Raw genomic sequence first — 23412 nt, 5'->3', positions numbered from 1 at the left:
GGACATCCTACCTGGGATGGACGCCTCGTTGATACCTGTCCATGAGAAGACTGTGTGCGCAGTCATTTGTCATGGTATTCTAAGTTGTCCTTTCAGACTGAAGCATAAATATTACCTGGCATTTATTTTCTCTCCACAAAAGGATTATAAAACATGAACCCCTGGCTTCTCCTTAGGGTCTCCGGGTGGACAAGCCTGGGTCTCTGCATGTTTGGAGCCGTAGCTGCTGTCTGATTTGAGTTCCTGCCGTGGGCAGGGACGGCCCAGGGGTCAGGTCTCTGAGATTCCCATCAACACCGGAGCTATTGCATCCCAGCCAGTGCTGTATCCGTGATAAAGCAGTTCGGGGACTTCGACAAGGCCATGGGGACATCAGGCAATCAGGGAGGTGACGTGTCAGTTGAGTCTTAAATATTAAGTAGGTTTTTGACAGATTTCTCAAGGGAGCAGAGGACTCTAGGAAGTGGGCACTGGAGGAGATGTGCCTCCTTGCAGATGGCAGGTGTGTCTTCAGCAATCCTTCTGTGTGATCGAGTTAATCCCTATTTATTTTGTGATTATGGTCTGCCGGAGGTTTGTTGCACCTCATCGCAGGGACACAGAGAGACATCGCCAGGCGGGGAGTACATCTCACGTCGACCCCCCATCCTCTTCCCAAGACTGGTTATCAAGAATCTCGGCCCATTCTGTACAGCCCCTTGGGGGTATAACTGTGCAGTCAGCTGAGAGTCTTCCGTCATATCTCCACGTATTTGGCCTCTATTTGTGGTAATTAATGGTTTAGCTCTGTTCAATCTTGCGACGCCTTCTGCCGGAAAGCGTGCTCAGCTCGATGTTTGCTGCCCCAGTGATGGGGATGGAGGCTGGTCCTGAAGAGGATGGAGGACGATGAGAGATTTGCTGTCAGCGCAGGGAGAGGCCACGGAGAAATGAGCGCTGAGGGAAGAGGCAGCTCAGGCAAATTCAAAAGGCCCAGCTGAGATGATGTCTAGTAAGGCAAAGAGATCTTCATATGATGGGAGGGGAGACAGAGAGCGGCTATGAGTTTATTCCACTGTCAGACATGGTGCTGGAAAAGGCCCAACACAGTGGAAATGGCTCAATGTGCCCAATGAAGAGATCAGAGTTGATTTGCCCATTTTTAACTTTTTTTTTTTTTGGCCACACTGCATGGCTCGTGGGTTCTTAGTTCCCCGACCAGGGATCAAGCCCGGGCCCTCTGCAGCAGACCACCAGAGAAGTCCCTTTTAACTTTTATTATGAAAAGTTTCAATATAAAAAATGGAACAGGATATTTAACCCCCAGGTACACATTCCCCAGCTTCAGCAACTATCTCGAGGCCAATGTTCATCTTTAGTTCTCCTGCCCCCTCAACTCAGATGGTTTTGAAACAAACCCCAGCTGTCATATAAATTTCATTTGTAAATATATCAGAGCACATAACTAAACAATAAGGATTTTTTTAATGCAACCATAGTCACACCTAAAAAATAAACAACAAATAATAATTCCTTTCTATTATCAAAGAGCATCCCAGACATTGTTCAGATTTCCTTGACTTTTATTTTATTTTACAATTTTATTTTTCAAATCAAGATCTAAATTAAGTTTGTACATAGCCCTCTGTGGCTCTCTCCTAAATCTATTTTAATCTGTAAGTTTCCTTCCTTCTGCCTCAGCGTTTTTTGTTTTTTGGTTTTTTTTTCATTTGTGTTTAAAGAAACCAGAATTTCTTCTCAACTGTGGAGTTTCCCATAGTCTGGACCTTGACCCACTGGTAGCACTGAATCTCCGTGGTGTGCTTTGACTGGTTCTCCCGGCCCTAGTAAGTTCTGTAACTCTGTAGTCAGACCAGGAGGCTGTATCAGTTCAAGTTTGATTACTGTCTGGGGAAGGATTCTTCATGGTAGTGTTAAGTTCCTTCTGTCGAGAGGCATGTGATGTCTGGTAGTCTGTCTTTTGTGATGTGAGCAGGTGACTTGTCCAGATCCTCTATTTCTAGAAGGACTTTTTTGTGCTGATATTTTAATTATATTATTTCATTTGCATTTATTACCTTAACTACTTTTATAAAGAAAAACATACCCTCATAAACCACTTGGTTCCACTGAGGTATTGTTCAAACAGAAGAAGCAGGGTAGATGCTCGGTTCCTTCCCTTTCATACTGATTTTCAAAATACTGTGTCAGCTCTCTAGCAAGAGCATCCTCCAGTGATGACAAATTTATTATGAATCCCTAGATTGACACACAGGTGATGTGTTTCAATCCATCTTAGTTTTTAGTTTTAGCCTTTAAATGACACAGTGTGTCTCTATCTTGGTGATTCTTGGGTAATTGTCCCAGGTGTGATGTGCACCTTTTCGAAGTGCAGGTGTGCATCTTTTCTATGTAAAGGTATTTTTTTGAATTACATTTTAATATTCGTTCTATTTCTTTGCTTTGAGTTTCCACGTCGGCAGCTCCAAGTATGCTGTTTGGTTCTTCTCTGCCCTTCTGCTGTGTCACTTTGTTTTGCATCCTTCTTATGTATTTTCTTGCTGTTTTTTGATTTTCCTCTCCTCAACTTCTGTTAGTCTTAAGGCATTACCTGTGTGGCATTTATTCTACTCAAGTTCGTGCAACTTCTGGTTTATTCTTCATTTCTGAAGTGTTTTTTTTCCTTTTTTATTTCTAATTTCTTGGATCTCTGAGGTGTCTTTTCAGACCTCTCTTTGGTCCAATAGCCTTTCTTTCCCTGAATTTGTCTGACATATGCTGCTACTTTTTGGCATCCACCATTTGCTTTGAAAACTTCAGCTCATTTTCAGAGTCAGTTAAGATTTCGTCAGAGTCTCGGGCTGTCTTCCTGGCTCTTCTGCCTGCGGGAATATGCCTGAGGGAATATGACATGAATACCTCTCAGCTGGACTTTTCATCGCTCAGAGTCTGGTAACAGAGCCCCTAAAATACAGCCTTGGGGACACGTCCAAGGTCAAATGCACAAACTGGGTGACAAGCATGGACCAAAGGGCGCAGCCTCATGTGCAAACCTGCGTGAAGCTTGTGATGTCAGCAGGTCAGAGCGTCTGTAAAGCAGCAAGGGGAATGCACGGTACTAACAGCCCCGAGAGCCTCTGCAGGGGACGCGGGGTCTCTGTGCACGCGCTGCACCTGTCAACTCCGTACTTCCCCGCAGGCAGCAGCAGCATCTTGTGCGCCGCCTAGAATAATGAAGGAGCTGGAAAAGCACACCGAGGAAACAGGCATTCAGGAATCGTTTCATGTCCAGGAAACGTTTGGGAAGATGTGGGCTGGCAAACCTCAGCCCCCCGGAGTCTTGAGGATGAATAACCACGTGCTCCAGACGCAGGCCACGGTAGGGACCCCACGTCAGCTGCCTGAGCCGGCCCTGGACCTCACACCTGGGGCATCGCTGGCCGAGCAGTCAAAGGGGAAGAGGGCCCAGTCAGGGGTTGGGGCAGCGGGGACCGTAGGACACACCACGCCTAACCTTCCGGGTCTCCCCACTTCACTTGGGTAACAGGCCGTGTCCCCCACCACCACTGTGGCCCAGGAGACCCCAGGGACCTGTGAGCACTGCCCCTGTGAGCACTCAGGTGCTCCAGCCACGTGGCCTCCTTTTGGCTGTCTCTGGAACATTCTGGATGCTCTGTAGGGCCTTTGCACAGCAGAGCCCTGGTCCCCTTCTCCACACGTGCACGGACCTCCTTCACTCTCTGGGATGTGCTCCCAGGCACCCTTTTCTGGAGGCAGCCCTGACCCCCAGGGTCCCGCCTGCCCCCATGATGGCCCCTATCCCACCCGCATCTGGGTTTTTTTGTGTTAAACTTCCTAGTCGGGTAACATCTCTGAATACCCCACCTAACTGCACACTTAGTAGGTTGATTAGTTATTGCTCTCTGCCCCTCTCTCACATAGGTGAGCCTGGGGCCGTGGGGGGCCTGTGTCCATCCTACAAGTGTGCCCCTCGGGAGCTCTTCCAGGGCAGGGAGATTAGCTGAGCCCTACAGCCAAGCCGGGGTCACTGGGGTCACCGATGAGGGAACGGTGGCGCCCGGGAGCCGTGCCGGCTGCCCTGGCTGACGAGGGCCACACCGCTGCACAGGGTTGATACAAACTGAGCTGCCGCTCCTCCTGACAGCACTGCTCTGGCCCGAACCCCTGGAGTGAGTGCAGACCCCCAGGTCAAGGGCTCAGTCCCAACAAGACCCCGCCCCACTTTAGATGTCAGTGGAAAGTGGAGTCCCCTGGCCGTGCCCACCTCTGGCTCACTTGGCTGTAAATTCAGGGGTTCCCATGTCCGCTCTGCAGGTTTGATGATTCTCTAGAATGACTCACAGAACTCAGGAGGGCGCTATGCTTAGGGTGACGGTTTTGTTATAAAGGGTACAGCTCAGGAACAGCCAAAGGGAACAGAAGCAGGGGTTGAGGTCCAGGAGGGGCCCGAGCACAGGAGCTGCCGTCCCCGTGGAGTCGCAGTGTGCGCCTGCCAGCCCCTCCCTTTACTCGGATATGCGATCCCGCCTGGAAGATCCCCAGCCGCATTCTGCAGAGTTTACATCCGGTGTCGTGAAGCAGGCACGAGCGCTTCAATCACTGGCTGTGTGAATGAACTCAGTCACCAGCCCCCTGCCCTTCCTCAGGTGGGGGGTGTGAGACTGAAAGTTCCAACCCTCTAGTCACAGGGTGGGCCACCCCTCCTTTGAAAGCATCTCAGGCCCACTCTGCATTGCCTTGCTGGCATCAACTCAGGTGTGGCCAAAAGGGCTCCTTTCACTCAGCAGTTTTCACACCTTTTTGAAGCTCTGCGCCAGGAACGGGGATAAAGACCAGGTACATTCTTCGTTGTCTCATAGGACCATCCTTGCAAGGACACCGCTCTGCTCACCCGCCCTGGGGGCTGGCGGCTTGTGGCCTCCAGCGGTCACTGTTTATGGACAGCTGGTGGGTTAAGCAGGAAGGCATCCCTAGCAGGGAGGGAGCAGCCTAGGGGCGGGGAGGGAGTAAGTGTGGGTTGGCACAAAACCCAAGTCACTCAGTGGCCCTCCTTACCCGGGGCTGCACAGCCTCGGAGGTCACCATGGGCCGGCCACCAGCGGGGACCCCAGACGGTGGCCATGGCAGGAGCAGACACAGACTGTGCAGGAGGCAGACCAGGGCCCCCCAGACCTCTGGGCGCGGTGGCCGCCCTGTCCGTGCTCATCACCAGCAGGAAAGCATGGATTGGACCAAGAGACAGGAGGCTCGCTTATCACATTTATAGGAACTGCAAAATTGGGAGACAGAGCTAATAAATTGATGGCAGAATCAAGATGTTTAAATATTTCAACAGGACTAAAGAACAGGGTCGCATTTGCATCACAGAACTGCAGTGCCTGGAGACATGTAAAGAGCTTCCTGTCCAAACTATCTGTTTTACCAAAAAAAAAAAAAAAGGTCCAGAGCGCTCCCATCATTTGCCCCAGGTTTTGCAGCAAGACGTCCCCACCTGGGGAGCGTCTTCAACCCCACCAGCCACATTTGGTTTTTTCTCCAGAACCAGGTGATGCTCAGATGTCAGCACTGTCTTTACAGAAGATGGAATCACCAGGGCTGCAGTCGCCCATCTCAGCCTGAGTCGGCATTTATTTCTCTTCCCATCTCAAGTTCTGCGTTCAGGCAATGGTCAAATCAAAAACCTTCTATTTCTTCAAAGTCTCTCAAAGTATAGTATTAGGAGGGAAGGACAGAAGGAAGAAGGAGAGAGGGAAGGAAGGAAGAAAGGGAAGAAGAGAGGGAAAGAGGGAGGGAGGGAGGGAGGCACCCGCTGAGTGAGGGGCTGCCCTGAGGGAGTGGCCTGGATTACTTCATTGCATTCTCACAACGACCCTACAAGGTGCGCACTGTTGATGCCCCACATGAGGACATGAAGGTGTGCAGTTTGCCCCAGTTGTCTCTGTATGCATTCCGCTCTGTACTCTGAGCTCCTGCCCATCTGGGTGGTGGGATGACGACACATGTGTATGCAGTTGTCCCCCCCCTTACCTGAGCGTTTGCTTTCTGCAGTTTCAGCTAATCTGTGGTCAAACGAGGTCCAAAAATATTAAGTGGAAGATTCCTGAAATAAACAACTCATGTGTTTTAAATCACATGCCGTTCTGAGTAATGTGAAATCTCATACCGTCAGCTCCATCCTGCCCGGGACGTGAATCATCCTTCTGTCCAGCCTGTCCCATCTGGTCGTCACTTGGTAGCCATCTTGATTGTCCGACCCACAGTCACAGTGTCACAGTGCTTGTGTTCAAGTGACCCTGATTTTTCTTAATAACTGCCCCAAAGCATAAGAGTAGTGATGCTGGCAATTCGGATAGCAATTCAGATCTACCAAAGAGAAGCCAGAAAGTGCTTCCTGTAAGTGAAAAGGTGAAAGTTCTTGACTTAATAAGGGAAGAAAAAAAAATTGTATGATAAAGTTGCTAAGATCTCTGGTCAGAATGAATCTTCCATCCATGAAATTGTGAAGAAGGAAAAAGGGAATTCATGCTAGTTTTGCTATTACACCTCACACTGCAATACTTCTGGCCACAGTGCGCGATGAGCTCAAGTTAAGATGGAAAAGGCATTGAATTTGTATAAGACATTTTGAGAAAGAGAGACCACGTTCACATAAATTTTATTACAGTATATTGTCATCATTGTTCTATTTTATTATTGTTGTTAATCTCTTACTGTGCCTAATTTATAAATTAAAGTTTGTCATAGGTATGTCTAGATAGGAAAAAAGCATAACATATATCTATATCTTTAGGATTCAATACTAGCCAATGTTTCAGGCGTCTGCAAGGGGTCTAGGAACATACCCCTTGTGGATAAGGGGCCACAACTGTATTGATACTTTAGTCAACTGGGGGGCCTCAAACTTGCTGAGAAATGTACCTCCCCAGTGTGCACCTGCTGGAAAAACAGTGCAGTCTTCTGTATCAATGTCTCCCTTCCCTCTCTCGCCCTCCCCTCCCTCCCTCCCTCCCTCCCTCTCTCGCCCTCCCCTCCCTCCCTCCCTCCCTCCCTCCCTCCCTCCCTCCCTTCCTTCCTTCCTTCCTTCTCTCTCTCTCACCACCTCCCCTCATAGACTGGACAATTAAAAAAAACACTTTCCTTTGAACTGTAACAGGCACCTCGTCAGTGGCTATAATTTCTTTGCCAGGGTGACCATTCCGACCCCAGGATGGCTCCATGGAAAGATTCAGGAGGCGGAAGGAGGTGTGTCTGTGCGTCGGAGAGGTAGCCTGTGGACAGGTAGCAGATGTGCCAGGTCCAGAGGCCCGAGTCCCCTCAGCCCCAGATAAACTAATGAAAGTTCGTTGTTCGTAAAAGTACTCGCTGTGTCTAGAATCCAGTTGCACTGCATGTGGTCTAGTGCGTTGGACAGAATAATGTGCTGCACTGTGCACACGGGCAGAATCTGAAAACCCTGGCCCCACAGATCACCCACATGGGACAGACACACGTGTGCACATGCACACCCGTCGTTAGGGGTGCAGCTGGGTAAGCTCAGTGGCAGTTAGAGGACTGGGGGAGGGGCAGTGCAGGGTGTGTTTGGGGGCAGAGCTCCAGGAGGGTGTGGCCACCATGGTGTCTCCAAGAGGGGGACAAGGTGCACGGAACATGAAGCCCCTCAGAGTGAAGAGACCCCAGCACTGCAGCTGTTCCCAGCCCCCCACAGCCAGCAAGGCTTGGGTACCCAACTGTGCCCCAGGGGATGCTGCCTCTCACCGTCCATACAATTTTGGCTTGAGCTAGCTTTTATTTTAAGTGTTAGAATTTACTCTTTTTTTTTAAACATCTTTATTGGACTATAATTGCTTTACAATGGTGTGGTAGTTTCTGCTGTATACAAAGTGAATCAGTTATACATACACATATGCTCCCATATCTCTTCCCTGTTGCGTCTCCCGTCCTCCCACCCTCCCTATCCCACCCCTCTAGGTGGTCACAAAGCACCGAGCTGATCTCCCTGTGCTATGCGGCTGCTTCCCACTAGCTATCCATTTTACATTTGGTAGTGCATGTATGTCCATGCTTCTCTCTCACTTCGTCCTAGCTTACACTTCCCCCTTCCCTTGTCCTCAAGTCCATTCTCTAGTAGGTCTGAGTTTTTATTCCCATCTTGCCCCTAGGTTCTTCATGACCTTTTTTTTTTTTTTTTTTTAGATTCCATATATATGTGTTAGCATACGGTATTTGTTTTTCTCTTTATGACTTACTTCGCTCTGTATGACAGACTCTAGGTCCATCCACCTCACTACAAAAAACTCAATATCATTTCTTTTTATGGCTGAGTAATATTCCATTGTATATATATATGTGCCACATCTTCATTATCCATTCGTCTGCTGATGGACACTTAGGTTGTTTCCATGGCTATTGTAAATAGAGCTGCAATGAACATTATGGTACATGACTCGTTTTGAATGATGGTTTTCTCAGGGTATATGCCTAGTAGTGGGATTGCTGGGTCATATGGTAGTTCTATTTTTAGTTTTTTAAGGAACCTCCATACTGTTCTCCATAGTGGCTGTATCAATTTACATTCCAACCAACAGTGCAAGAGGATTCCCTTTTCTCCACACCCTCTCAAGCATTTATTGTTTGTAGATTTTTAGATCATGGCCATTCTGACTGGTGTGAGGTGATCGCTCATTGTAGTTTTGATTTGCATTTCTCTAATGATTAGTGATGTTGACCATTCTTTCATGTGTTTGTCGGCCATCTGTATATCTTCTTTGGAGAAAGGTCTGTTTAGGTCTTCTGCCCATTTTTGGACTGGGATCTTTGTTTTTTTTGATATTGAGCTGCATGAGCTGCTTGTAAATTTTGGAGATTAATCCTTTGTCAGTTGCTTCATTTGCAAATATTTTCTCCCATTCTGAGGGTTGTCTTTTCTTCTTGTTTATGGTTTCCTTTGCTGTGCGAAAGCTTTTACGTTTCATTAGGTCCCATTTGTTTATTTTTGTTTTTATTTCCATTTCTCTAGGAGGTGGGTCAAAAAGGATCTTGCTGGAATTATGTCATAGAGTGTTCTGCCTACGTTTTCCTCTAAGAGTTTGATAGTGTCTGACCTTATATTTAGGTCTTTAATCCATTTTGAGATTATTTTTGTGTATGGTGTTAGGGAATATTCTAATTTCATTTTTTTACATGTAGCTGTCCAGTTTTCCCAGCACCACTTCTTGAAGAGGCTGTCTTTTCTCCATTGTATATTCTTGCCTCCTTTATCAAAGATAAGGTGACCATATGTGCATGGGTTTATCTCTGGGCTTTCTATCCTGTTCCATTGATCTATATTTCTGTTTTTGTGCCAGTGTCATACTGTCTTGATTACTGTAGCTTTGTAGTATAGTCTGAAGTCTGGGAGCCTGATTCATCCAGCTTTGTTTTTCTTTCTCAATATTGCTTTGGCTATTTGGGGTCTTTTGTGTTTCCATACAAATTATGAAATTGTTTGTTCTAGTTCTGTGAAAAATGCCAGTGGTAGTTTGATAGGGATTGCAATTAATCTGTAGATTGCTTTGTGTAGTATAGTCATTTCACAATGTTGATTCTTCCCATCCAAGAACATGGTATATCTCTCCATCTATTTGTATCATCTTTAATTTCTTTCATCAGTGTCTTATAATTTTCTGCATACAGGTCTTTTGTCTCCTTAGGTAGGTTTATTCCTAGGTATTTTATTCTTTTTGTTGCAGCGGTAAATGGGATTGTTTTCTTATTTTCACTTTCAGATTTTTCATCATTAGTGTATAGGAATGCTAGAGACTTCTGTGCATTAATTTTGTATCCTGCTACTTTACCAAATTCTTTGATTAGCTCTAGAAGTTTTCTGGTAGCTTCTTTAGGATTCTCTGTGTATAGTATCATGCCATCTGCAAACAGTGACAGCTTAACTTCTTCTTTTCCAATTTGGATTCCTTTTATTTCTTTTTCTTCTCCGATTGCTGTGGCTAAAACTTCCAAAACTGTGTTGAATAATAGTGGTGAGAGTGGGCAACCTTGTCTTTTCCTGACCTTAGTGGAAATGGTTTCAGTTTTTCACCATTGAGGATGATGTTGGCTGTGGATTTGTCATATATGGCCTTTATTATGTTGAGCTAAGTTCCCTCTATGCCTACTTTCTGGAGGGTTTTAATCATAAATGGGCATTGAATTTTGTTGAAAGATTTTTTGCATCTATTGAGATGATCATATGGTTTTTCTACTTCAGTTTGTTAATATGGTGTATCACATTGATTGATTTGTGTATATTGAAGAATCCTTGTATTCCTGGGATAAACCCCACTTGATCATGGTGTACGATCCTTTTAATGTGCTGTTGGATTCTGTTTGCTAGTATTTTGTTGAGGATTTTTGCATCTATGTTCTTCAGTGATATTGGCCTGTAGTTTTCTTTCTTTGTGACATCTTTGTGTGGTTTTGGTACAGGGTGATGGTGGCCTCGTAGAATGAGTTTGGGAGTGTTCCTCCCTCTGCTATATTTTGGAAGAGTTTGAGAAGAATAGGTGTTAGCTCTTCTCTAAATGTTTGATAGAATTCGCCTGTGAAGCCATCTGGTCCTGGGCTTTTGTTTGTTGGAAGATTTTTAATCACAGTTTCAATTTCAGTGCTTGTGATTGATCTGTTCATATTTTCTATTTCTTCCTGTTTCAGTCTGGGAAGGTTGTGCATTTCTAAGAATTTGTCCATTTCTTCCAGGTTGTCCATTTTATTGGCATAGAGTTGCTTGTAGTAATCTCTCGTGATCCTTTGTATTTCTGCAGTGTTGGTTGTTACTTCTCCTTTTTCATTTCTAATTCTATTGCTCTGTGTCTTCTCCCTTTTTTCTTGATGAGTCTGGCTAATGGTTTATCAATTTTGTTTATCTTCTTAAAGAACCAGCTTTTAGTTTTATTGATCTTTGCTATTGTTTGCTTCATTTCTTTTTCACTTATTTCTGATCTTTATGATTTCTTTCCTTCTGCTAACTTAGGGGTTTTTTTTGTTCTTCTTTCTCTAATTGCTTTAGGTGTAAGGTTAGGTTGTTTATTTGGGATGTTTCTTGTTTCTTAAGGTAGGATTGTATTGCTGTAAACTTCCCTCTTAGAACTCCTTTTGCTGCATCCCATAGGTTTTGGGTAGTCGTGTTTTCATTGTCATTTGTTTCTAGGTATTTTTTGATTTCCTCTTTGATTTCTTCAGTGATCTCTTGGTTATTAAGTAGTGTATTGTTTAGCCTCCATGTGTTTGTAGTTTTTACAGATTTTTTCTTGTAATTGATATGTAGTCTCATAGCGTTGTGGTCAGAAAAGATACTTGATACGATTTCAATTTTCTTAAATTTACCAAGGCTTGATTTGTGACCCAGGATATGATCTATCCTGAAGAATGTTCCATGAGCACTTGAGAATAAAGTGTATTCTGTTGTTTTTGGATGGTATGTCCTCTAAATATCAATTAAGTCCATCTTGTTTAATGCATCATTTAAAGCTGTGTTTCCTTATTTATTTTCATTTTGGATGATCTGTCCATTGGTGAAAGTTGGGTGTTAAAGTCCCCCACTATGATTGTGTTACTGTCAATTTCCCCTTTATGGCTGTTAGTATTTGCCTTATGTATTGAGGTGCTCCTATGTTGGGTGCATAAATATTTACAATTGTTACATCTTCTTGGATTGATCCCTTGATCATTATGTAGTGTCCTTCTTGGTCTCTTGTAATAGTATTTGTTTTGTCTGATATGAGAATTGCTACTCCAGCTTTCTTTTGATTTCCATTTGCATGGAATACCTTTTTCCATCCCCTCACTTTCAGTCTGTGAGTGTCCCTAGGTCTGAAGTGGGTCTTTTGTAGACAGCATATATACAGGTCTTGTTTTTGTATCCATTCAGCCAATCTGTGTCTTTTGGTGGGAGCATTTAGTCCATTCACATTTAAGGTAATTATCGATATGTATGTTCCTATTACCATTTTCTTAATTGTTTTGGGTTTGTTATTGTAGGTCTTTTACTTCTCTTGTGTTTCCTGCCTAGAGAAGTTCCTTTAGCAATTTGTTGTAAAGTTGGTTTGGTGGTGCTGAATTCTCTTAGCTTTTGCTTGTCTGTAAAGGTTTTAATTTCTCCATCAAATCTGAATGAGATCCTTGCTGGGTAGAGTAATCTTGGTTGTAGGTTTTTCCTTTTCATCACTTTAAATATGTCCTGCCACTCCCTTCTGGCTTGCAGAGTTTCTGCTGAAAGATCAGCTGTTAACCTTATGGGGATTCCCTTGTATGTTATTTGCTGTTTTTCCCTTACTGCTTTTAATATTTTTTCTTTGTATTTAATTTTTGATAGTTTGATTAATATGTGTTTTGGCATGTTTCTCCTTGTATTTATCCTGTATGGGACTCTCTGTGCTTCCTGGACTTGATTAACTATTTCCTTTCCCATATTAGGGAAGTTTTCAACGATAATCTCTTCAAATATTTTCTCAGTCCCTTTCTTTTTCTCTTCTTCTTCTGGGACCCCTATAATTTGAATGTTGGTACATTTAATGTTGTCCCAGAGGTCTCTGAGACTGTCCTCAATTCTTTTCATTCTTTTTTCTTTCTTCTGCTCTGCAGTAGTTATATTTCCACTATTTTATCTTCCAGGTCACTTATCCATTCTTCTGCCTCAGTTTTTCTGCTATTGATCCCTTCTAGAGAATTTTTAATTGCATTTATTGTGTTGTTCATCGTTGTTTGCTTTTTAGTTCTTCTAGGTCCTTGTTAAACGTTTCTTGTATTTTCTCCATTCTATTTCCAAGATTTTGGATCATCTTTACTATCATTATTCTGAATTCTTTTTCAGGTAGACTGCCTATTTCCTCTTCATTTGTTAGGTCTGGTTGGTTTTTACCTTTCTCCTTCATCTGCTCTGTATTTCTCTGTCTTCTCATTTTGCTTCTCTTACTGTGTTTGGGGTCTCCTTTTTGCAGCCTGCAGGTTCATAGTTCCCATTGTTTTTGGTGTCTGTCCCCAGTGGCTAAGGTTGGTGCAGTGGGTTGTGTAGGCCTCCTGGTGGAGGTGACTAGTGCCTGTGTTCTGGTGGATGAGGCTGGATCTTGTCTTTCTGGTGGGCAGTTCCATGTCTGGTGGTGTGTTTAGGGGTGTCTGTGACCTTATTATGATTTTAGGCAGCCTCTCTGCTCATGGGTGGGGTTGTGTTCCTGTCTTGCTTTTTGTTTGGCATAGGGTGTCCAGCACTGTAGCTTGCTGGTCGTTGAGTGGAGCTGGGTCTTGGCGTTGAGATGGAGATCTCTGGGAGATTTTCGCCATTTGTTATTACGTGGAGCTGGGAGGTCTCTGGTGGACCAATGTCCTGAACCTGGCTCTCCCACCTCAGAAGCACAGCCCTGATGTCTGGCTGGAGCACCAAGAGCCTGTCATCCACACAGCTCAGAATAAAAGGGAGAAAAAAAGAAAGGAAAAGATAAAATAAAATGAAATAAAGTTATTAAAATAAAAAATAAAACGTAATTATTTAAAAAAATTGAAAAGTAATACAAAAAGAAAGAAAGAAGAGAGCGACTATACCAAAAAACAAATCCACCAATGTAAACAAGCGCTAAAAACTATACTAAAGAAAAAAAAATGGACAGACAGAACCCTAGGACAAATGGTAAAAGCAAAGCTATACAGACAAAATCACGCACAGAAGCATACACATGCACACTCACAAAAAGAGGAAAAGGGGAAAAAATCATAAATCTTGCTCTCAAAGTCCACCTCCTCAATTTGGGATGATTCGTTGTCTATTCAGGTATTCCACAGGTGCAGGGCACGTCAAGTTGATTGTGGAGCTTTAATCCGCTGCTTCTGAGGCTGCTGGGAGAGATTTCCCTTTCTCTTCTTTGTTCTCACAGCTCCAGGGGCTCAGCTTTGGATTTGGCCCTGCCTCTGCGTGTAGGTCGCCGGAGGGCGTCTGTTCTTCGCTCAGACAGGACAGGGTTAAAGGAGCCGCTGCTTCGGGGGCTCTGGCTCACTCAGGCCGGGGGGAAGGAGGGGTGCGGATGCGGGGCGAGCCTGCAGCGGCAGAGGCCAGCGGGACGTTGCACCAGCCTGAGGCGCGCCGTGCGTTCTCCCTGGGAAGTTGTCCCTGGATCCCGGGACCCTGGCAGTGGCGGGCTGCACAGGCTCCCCGGAAGTGGGGTGTGGATAGTGACCTGTGCTCGCACACAGGCTTCTCGGCGGCAGCAGCAGCCTTAGCATCTCATGCCTGTCTCTGGGGTCCGCGCTGTTAGCCGCGGCTCGTGCCCGTCTCTGGAGCTCCTTTAAGCAGCGCTCTTAATCCCCTCTCCTCGTGCACCAGGAAACAAAGAGGCAAGAAAACTTTTCCCTGCACTCCCTCCCGGCTAGCCGTGGCACACTAACCCCTGCAGGTTGTGTTCACGCCGCCAACCCCAGTCCTCTCCTTGCGCTGCAACCGAAGCCCGAGCCTCAGCTCCCAGCCCCCGCCAACCCCAGCGGGGGAGCAGAGAAGCCTCTCGGGCTGGTGCGTGCCGGTCGGCCCTGATCCTCTGTGCGGGAATCTCCCCGCTTTGCCCTCCGCAGCCTTGTTGCTGTGCTCTCCTCCGCGGCTCCGAAGCTCCCCCACTCCGCCTCCCGCAGTCTCCGCCCGCGAAGGGGCTTCCTAGTGTGTGGAAACCTTTCCTCCTTCACAGCTCCCTCCCACTGGTGCAGGTGCCGTCCCTATTCTCTTGTCTCTGTTTTTTCTTTTGTTTCTTTTGCCCTACCCAGGTACGTGGGGAGTTTCTTGCCTTTTGGGAGGTCTGAGGTCTTCTGCCAGCGTTCAGTAGGTGTTCTGTAGGAGTTGTTCCACATGTAGATGTATTTCTGGTGTATCTGTTGGGAGGAAGCTGATCTCCGCGTCTTATTCTTCCGCCATCTTGAAGCTCCTCCCGGAATTTACTTTTTGTACCAAAATATTTCAGCCATAAGAATATTGAAAATATATTTAGCAAGTTTTCATTTGCTTTTGATTAATTCTAATTGAACTGATAGCTTTGCAGTCTGGAAGGTGCCCAGTGGTTCCGAACACAATATTTTGTGGCATAAGCTGTAATCCATGATCATTGCCACACTCACAACGTTCCTATTAATCTTATTTCAAGTTACAACAATGCGAGACTTGTTTCCACACTTCTATTTTTAACTAATGAAAATTTATTACAAAGAAATCCTAATTATACCCTTTGGAGTGTGATTCAATGGCAAATCCACTGGTAATTTTCTTTTTTCAAAATTCCGCATAATTGCATAAGAAGCTAAGAATGTAAGTTCTCCTGCAATAGTCGGTCTATAAATAAGATTCCCTAATGGGCTGAGCAAGCAGGTTTTTTTCTTTGCACATTTTGTATGAGGTTTGATTAACCCACGTTATAACCCTGATGCGTGAAAACCCTTGTGAGACGTAGCACATGGGATACCACATTTTCATCACGTCCCCAAATTGGTAACCTGCATATTTTCACAGCACCCTGGACAAAGGTGAGAAAGCTGCAGATCTGGTGGGCGTCAGGAGGTGGGGCTGCCCTGGTTGAGTCGTTAAGTGACTGTGTGAGCTGAACGGGCCGTCTCCTTCTCCCGAAATGCGGGAGTGCAGATGTTCCCAGATCCTGTGCACCACTGACCTCTGTCCCTATGTGCCGGAGCGCCTTCCCAGTGGTGACAACCCCAGATGTCTCCAGACACTCTGCCCAAGTCCCCCAGGAACAAACCCCCCGGGCCTGAGCCCTGATCTTGACCTACATCAGAAAACCCGGATGTGCGTGGCGTGAGCACCTTCAACCCTGCAATTCCCGGGTTGAGGCTGGTTTTGCCAAGAGGGGGGGAAAAGCCAGGCTTCTGATGTGTGTGTGCCCTGCTGTTCGGGACCTCCAAGCACTTAGGACGCTGTCGCGGATGCAGGAGACACGAGGTCCCGGTGCTTCCCAGCGGGCTGCTCTTCAGGTTTGACAGCCTCGCTTGGCCTGAGCGCATATCAGAAAGGTGGCCTCAGGATCAGGTTTGCACCAGCCTGTTGAAGTCTCTGCCCGAGGGCCCAGGTCCTGGGGGGGCAGGGCTAGGCCAGGAGGAGGCCCCGCAGAGGGGTCTGGGTGTCTAAGCAGGGCTGCTGTCTAGGAGGTGGAGGTCCAGTCTGTGCATCCTGGCTGAGAACAGGCTGCCTGGGAGGAGACCGGGGGTGGGGCTGGGCAGACCCCGCTCCCAGGTTGGGGAGCGAGACGGACAGGAGTGGGGGTAACACGTCTGCATTTGGCCAGAAGACTTCTTCCAGCAGCAAACGTCAAGGTGCTTTAGAAGGAGGTTTCCAGATGCTTTCAGAAGAAGGCGTAGAACCATAAAGAGATCTCTCAAATGGCCAGTTAAATAGAAGTATGCAAGTTGCCGCGCCGGTGCTTCGTAAAAGCAGGCTCTCTCCTCCCTCCCCGCCGCCCTGCCTGGCCCCTGCCCTGGGCCCGCGGTGGGACCCCTCCTCCCTGCCCCTTGTGTCCGGGCCTTGGCTGCGGCCACCCCTGTGGGGGGGGACGGACCGGCTCTGGGCACACGTTGCCCAGCTGTCCCCATCCCTGTGCAGATCGCCCAGGTGGCATCCCGTCTCCCCGCTGTCACTGAAGTGTCTCTCGCAGGTTAGACGTCGGGACAATGTTTTCTGTCCCCTGAGTGTGGATAGAATAGTCTCCCCATAAGTGTCTTCCATGCATTTATCCGAAATGAAACAGTATCTAAAAACAAAAGCGGAACCAGGTTGAAGCTCCACCGCTTGGTCCAAGTGACAGGCTCGCTCCGTTCCCTCGGGTGACGACCGGTCTCTGGCGGTGAAACGGTGAGGGACTCACAGCCTCCTTCCTGGTGGCCCAGCGGGGTGCCCTCGGCCCTCGGGCTCCCAGCGCTGCCTCCCTCCCGAGAGCGTCCATCCTGTTAGGGCTTTAGTCTCAACTTTCCGCCCCGAAGGCAGCAGAGCTGTTTGCATCCCAAGAGCAAGATCTCTGCTTTGCTGGGCTGACTGTTCCAGGCTTTGCAACGTGTCCAAAGAATCTTTGCCCCTTACAGGGGGCAAGAGGGTTTTGAAAGCTTGCAGTGAGAAGCAGTTGCGTCTCCAAGGTCACGCTTGACTCTCTGTGTCTTGTGCCCCGAAGGACGGAAGGCCACGTGAGTCCCGGGCCCGAGGAGGCGGAGAGAAAAGACACGGGTGCCAAGACGCCGCCGCCCCAGATCCTTCTGCCCCTGGAGGAGCGGGTGACCCACTTCCGAGACATGCTCCTGGAGAGAGGGGTAAGGATGTCACACGATAGCGCCCCTCGGTGGGAGTGGCTGAGCTACTGTCCCCCAGCCCAAGACCCCTCCCCTTCCTCACCGAGCCCGCAGTCACGCTGCCTGACATTCAGGGGCCGCGTGATGTGAGGCCAAAGCAGAGGAAAATGGATCCCGCCTCTTGTCCTGAAAGGGGAGGGAGGCTTTGAAGGGGCAGCTGTCGCCACCTGTCCAAGGAGGTGGCTGAGAGGTGAACAGGTGTGGGTCACCTGGAAGGGACGGTCCCCGGGGCCATGTGAGAAATGACTGGTCTGTGTTGCTGGCCTTCCTGCTGGGGCCCTGCTGGCTTCCGGGGTCCACACCCCCAGAGGGACGAGCCCTCCCCTTCGCTAGGGGAGGGACTCGTACACCTCTGTATCAACCAGCAGTTTGCATACCCCTGGGCTGTCTCAATGGTAGTTGACGTCTGAATCTCATTTTGAATTGAGGAGGAAAAAGCAGTTTGTAATTGAATCTCCTTCCAATGACTGTAGTTCCTGTTTTGGCTTTTGGGCAAAAAATGAGCCCGATACAATAGTTTAGCCCAGTTGGATTTCTTCATAAAATGAGACCGAACGCAGAAGGCAGTAATAGGAACCGGTGTGTAATGATAATTATAATGAACACTGTAAATGGCCTTGGGAATTCAAAAGCAAATTCCCTCTGCAGTCAGCACCCACCCAAGGCTGCTTCCTGCGCGGCCTTTCCCAGAGCAGGTGCAGCTGGGAACTGAGGCGGGGGGCGGCCTGGGGAGACCTCCTCTCCCCCAGAGCAGCGGGTCTGAGCAGTGCTGGCACCTGGGCAGGGTGAGGCCCTGGGGCTACAGGGAAACTAAACAGTGCCAGCGCTTAAGAATTAGGAGTAAGGAGATTATCTCAGGCACCTTCCGTGGGAGACCTCTTTTCCTCTGCACCATGAAATTTAATGCATGCATTGCTCTATCTGTCTAGAGACTCACTCAAAAATAAAATACAGCCCTTGGCACAAGGACCTGGAAGGAAAAGTAGGCTTGTGAGCTTAAAACTGCAATGCAATGGATTAAGCCTATATTCACATATATGCCGAGTAACCCAGAAGTGCAAAATGGGAAGGCCGCGAACACACACGCACACTGGAGTGGTCCCTAGTGTAGATAGAGGACGTGTTTTCGTAAAAAGACATAATTTTAAAAACTATATTTACTTGGCTAAAATTTTATTTTTAAAAAAAGACTCCCTCCCCATGCAACTTTCCTTTATTTTTTACCAAGACATAGAGATGATTTGATTAAACAAATCCTGCAGGATGAAATAGCCTTGAAACAACTGACTCTTGTGAGAGGTGTGTCTCTGTGTGTATGTGTGTGTGTGCGCCTGTGAGTGCACATGCTTGTGTTTGTGTGTGTGGTGTGAGCTCCCTACCCGACACACTGAAGACTCCGCGTGGCAGTTGGGAAAGGGCTCCGGCCGACCTCTCCCTTTGCCCATTGCTCGGCCCTCGCCCCATTCTCAGCCTTCCCACTTCAACAACAGAGACGTGCAGACAAAGCCAGTGTCACTACCTGGCTAAGGAGAGGAGGCCAGGAACACAGGCCGGGGCTCCGAGCTCTGGCCATCCAGCCCCTCTGTTCCTACAGCGGAGAAATGGGTCCAGTGCCCGCGTTCCCTTCTCCAGCCGCCCCGGGAGGATTCTGCCAACAGGGCTTTGACTCCATTTAGATGTCGTCACTGCCACTCGACGGGGTTGCTTATTCCGTGGCTGTCAGTGTCCTCCTGGTCCTGGAGGCTTGTACCCAGTGTCACCACCGGTCACCATCCCTGGTGGCCGCCCTCAGCTGTCTCACAGCCCCCCTCACCCACCTTCCACTCTTGGCACGGGGTCCCTTCCCTGGGAGGCCCTCCCTCCCTCGCCCCCTGGCTGCCCAGCTGACACACGATGCCACACGGCTGCTCTGTGTCCCTCCCACGTCGCCAGGTCACCGTGCTGGCTTGCAGCTCCTGGAGACGCGGGACTCTCCAATGCGCCGTTGGGTTCCCAGGGCCTGGCTCCCAGGAGGCGCTCAATGATTTCCCAGGACTCCCTTCGTGTCCGAGCTCTGGTCTTGCTGCACGTGCCCCGGGCCGGCCCAGCACTGATCCCGGAGTGGGCCCGTGAGCCTGGATAAGGGGGTTTATCTCCTGGAGCAGCTGCCGTTTCTGTTTCCTTCTCCCCCACTCGTGTGGCCCCAAAGCATCTGCACGACAGGGCTTGTGGCACCACTCACGTGAATGTGATGGAGCAGATTCCTCTGCCCTCAGAGCCACTGAGAACACGATGCTCTTCTGCAAACCCACTGGGAGGGACACTCCCGAGTTTTGCTGCCACCCCTCTTCTGATTGCAAGGACAGCGCAGAAATATTCATAATTCCGAGTATCTGAATGGACCCAGCCAGTCTGTCCCAGTGGAATTAACTGGGAGGCATGGCCCGTCCTCCGTGAGACGTGATGGCCTTGTGAGCATTTGAGAAATACATGCAGCATCCCTCTCATCAACGTCTAAGTTTTCCACCCCTTTGTTTTGGAACCAACCAGGCCCATCTTCCCGGCACAGCATCAGACTAAGCCACGTGGGAGATTAGGGCCGCCGGAGACGCCTCCCTCTCCTTCCCAAGGATGTGCGTCTCTGACTGTGTCCCAGTGGCCTCAGCTGAGCAGTTTCACTAAGGAGATTTTCAGTGTGTTCTTGTCTCGTTGAGGTGGCTGCTTCCATTCGCCCACCCATTCCATAGGTACTCATGCGTGATCCTCAGCAAAACACCTGGGAATGGGAGGCACCAGCTGCAGTGCTCTGGGTCTTCTCTGGAGAGACACTGGGGTGAGCCTAGACCCCTATCTCACAAGGGTTTCAGAAGAAGCCCGTATGCTGTTCACGAAGAGAAAAGGCCAACCTGAATGCACACTGATGTCGTAAAGCAAAGCCAGCATTTACGACTTCTGTTGTTTTTGTTTTTGTTTGTTTTTTGCGGTACGTGGGCCTCTCACCGTTGTGGCCTCTCCCGTCGCGGAGCACAGGCTCCGGACGCGCAGGCTCAGCGGCCATGGCTCACGGGCACAGCCGCCCCGCGGCGTGTGGGATCTTCCCGGACCGGGGCACGAACCTGTGTCCCCTGCATCGGCAGGCGGACTCCCAACCACTGCGCCACCAGGGAAGCCCCATTTATGACTTCTGGACTTTATGAAGTGTGCCGGCAGATCTCATGAGTTACTCACGCTCAAGAGGGCTTGACAGCTAAGCCCATCAGATTCCCAGTTGCTTAAAAATGAGGCCGAGAAAGGTCCCTTTTTTCATAGGTTGGGTGATGAATAAGATTTTTTAATTGCATTTGTTCAGGGCTTCAGCTCAGAAACCCATGTGCTTATAGAATGATGGCACTAGGTGTGTGGATTTCTAGTAGTTTAAAAAGGGCATGGTTTGGGGCATTCCATGGGGATTATGGCTTGGGGAAGGGGCCTTCGGTTTTGTGGTTTTGAAATATGTAAGTGGAAGATTTCTTTTTATACTGTTTCACTAGTATAAACCACAGTAGGGCTTTCTTTAAACTTTGGTCTATAAAGAGGCAGGATTCGTTGAGTAGCAGAGGATTAATTTAACCCTGTCTATTTAGATAAATGCATTAGAGACATTTTATTGAAGGTGTCTTCCTTCTGCAAAGTATCCCTTGGAAGTGGCTTTCCCAGGCGCCGAGAAAGAAAGACTCTTCCATACCCTGGACTTTGATTCAGGCACTCCAGGGTCCGTCTGCGGGTGACCCCCAGCCAGCTTCCCAGCAGCGGGCAGCCTTGGGGAGACTGACTGGCACAGCGGCCAGCTCTGCAGCTGAGACCCCTGGACTTGGGTCCAAGTCTGTGTTGAAATATGGAACCCACAGGCCGCAGGCCCTCGCCAGCCCAGCCACGGTGGTCTCTCTCTGCGCTAAGAGAGGCATCCACCATGAGGTTTCTGGTGCAAAGTTGGTCCAAATGAAGGAGAGGTTCTTTACCAGGTGTCCTCCCACCATCAGGGAAGCTGCATCTTCTCCCATGTGGCAGGAAGACCCCCTCCCTGGTGGGGGATGGCCGGCGCTCCTTCACTCAGATGCAGAAGTGGTGTTGCCTGGAGCTGTAGCGGCCCTTGGGCCGAGACGTGTGAGGGAGGGTTTCGGTCACCCGCAGTGCAGGTACACATCACAGGCGAGACGGCTCTGGAGGTGAGGTGCCTGAGCTGTAGCTCTGGAGCTGTGGACACCCGCAGGGTCTCTTCCACGAGGTGAATCTTTGCTCCTTGGGAAGCGTGTGCGCTTCGTGTTCCGATGGCAGCTCTTCAGAGCCTCACCAGGCACATACAGCTAATAAGACAGAATCGTGCTCTCAGAAGAACACATGCTCATCATAGGAGAGTGGCAACACCCAAAGAAAAGAAAGACGAAAACCATCACCTGAAGCCCCGCCCCAGTTATTATCATCAATGGGTACATTCCTTCCAGTCTTTCTTTCTAAAAGCAGATTTTAAAGGAATAGCAAAAATAGGGCTTCCCTGGTGGCGCAGTGGTTGAGAATCCACCTGCCGATGCGGGGGGCGCGGGTTCGTGCCCCGGTCCGGGAGGATCCCACATGCTGCGGAGCGGCTGGGCCCGTGAGCCATGGCCGCTGAGCCTGCGCGTCCGGAGCCTGTGCTCCGCAACGGGAGAGGCCACAGCAGTGAGAGGCCCGCGTACCGCAAAAAAGAAAAAAAAAAACAAAGAAATAGCAAAAATAAACATTTGTCTTATACAGTATAACCAAGATTGAACTGTAGTTGAACATGGCTGAACCAAAGTTTTTTAATATAGTCAATTTCATAAGGTTCAACCTGACTTATACATTTGTATACTGTTTTCTCCTTTTACCCATTTTTAAACTATTACTATAAACCTTTGGAAACATTTTTGATGAGGGTATAGTAGTCAATTCATTGTCAGTTCAAAAATCCCTTTTTTCATTTATTTAGTTTATTGCCCAGTTTTGCTAGTTTAAATAATATTCTGGTGACCATATCGATGCCTTGATGTTGGTTTTTTTGTGTGTAGGATTGTTTCCTACACGCTGTCAACATTTGACCTATATTACCAAATTGTTTTGGAAAAAGTCGTTTTCTTACACTGTATTCTCCCAGCGGTGTTTGACCAGCGTGCTCCACCAGCACTGAATAGTAAGACGTATAAATATTTACTGTTTGTTATTCTTTGAATCTCATTCTTCTTCACCTTTGGTTTGGGTTTTCTCTTGGTTTCTATGCTGTGGTTCTTCTTTCCTGAATTAACTCTCATGGCCTTTGGCGATTCAGCTCTGCAGTTACTACTGTGGTCACCTCTCTATTAGTGCGTAGATGGCGGTCTAATCATGAAGATGACCTTGGGGGAGTTGTGGACCACCCACTCTAATGCCTGGAAAGGGGTTATAACTGTCCCTAACGTGAAAGAAAAGTAAGCAAAATTAGCTGAGATACGGTGGAATAACAGTACAAAATTTTATTTATCAAATCAAAATACCAAAAAAAGTGCCAAAATTGGCAAAATACCATGAGTACTAGGAGTTGAGGGTGGGAATCGACACGTCCCAGAGTTTGGGGGAAGTACGCAGCCCCTTTCTCACTTCTGGATCACCTGTGGGTCACCTGGCTCACCTGGGCTCAGGGGAACCTTCCACATGCCGACCACTCCCCCCTCTACATTTAGGGATCGAGCATCTCCAGGGGCAGCACTCCACCAGGGAGAGTGGGAGTGGGAGGCAAACCCCCACGCCCCCGCCTTCGGTGGGATGAATTGCAGGCAGATTCCAGCGTGTTCTACATGAGTCTCCATGGTTCCCTGGGGACACGGCGCCCTGCAGCCCCCCAGGGGCCACCTGCCCATTTAGGCACCATCCTTGGTTCTTCTCCCTCCACGTGTCAGTGTCTTGCACGCCTGGCATCACCTCCCCAATGCGCCGCCGTCACCCAGGCTCCCTTCTTGCGGCTGCTTCTAGATGACTGTGGAGATGACACGGCCTCCTGTCCGGGATGAGCCAGGAGCACAGTCTGCTCACTTCGTCCTGTGCTGTGTCCACCTCAGG

At 48.3% G+C, this 23412-nt stretch overlaps 1 protein-coding gene across 1 annotated transcript in view; it reads left to right on the top strand.

Moving 5' to 3' along the window:
* The window catches only part of TCERG1L (transcription elongation regulator 1 like), a gene marked incomplete at both ends in the record, with an annotated part of 193583 nt that overhangs the window by 156699 nt on the left and 13472 nt on the right, over positions 1-23412 (top strand). Inside the window, one exon of the mRNA XM_082673840.1 lies at positions 17172-17307. Within this exon, the coding sequence (XP_082529966.1) occupies positions 17172-17307 (136 nt within the window). The remainder of the gene's footprint in view (positions 1-17171; positions 17308-23412) is intronic.

Source organism: Grampus griseus, assembly GCF_964374135.1.
Source record: "Grampus griseus genome assembly, chromosome: 16".
NCBI lineage: Eukaryota > Metazoa > Chordata > Mammalia > Artiodactyla > Delphinidae > Grampus > Grampus griseus.
This window is presented reverse-complemented; position numbering and strand designations above follow the sequence as displayed.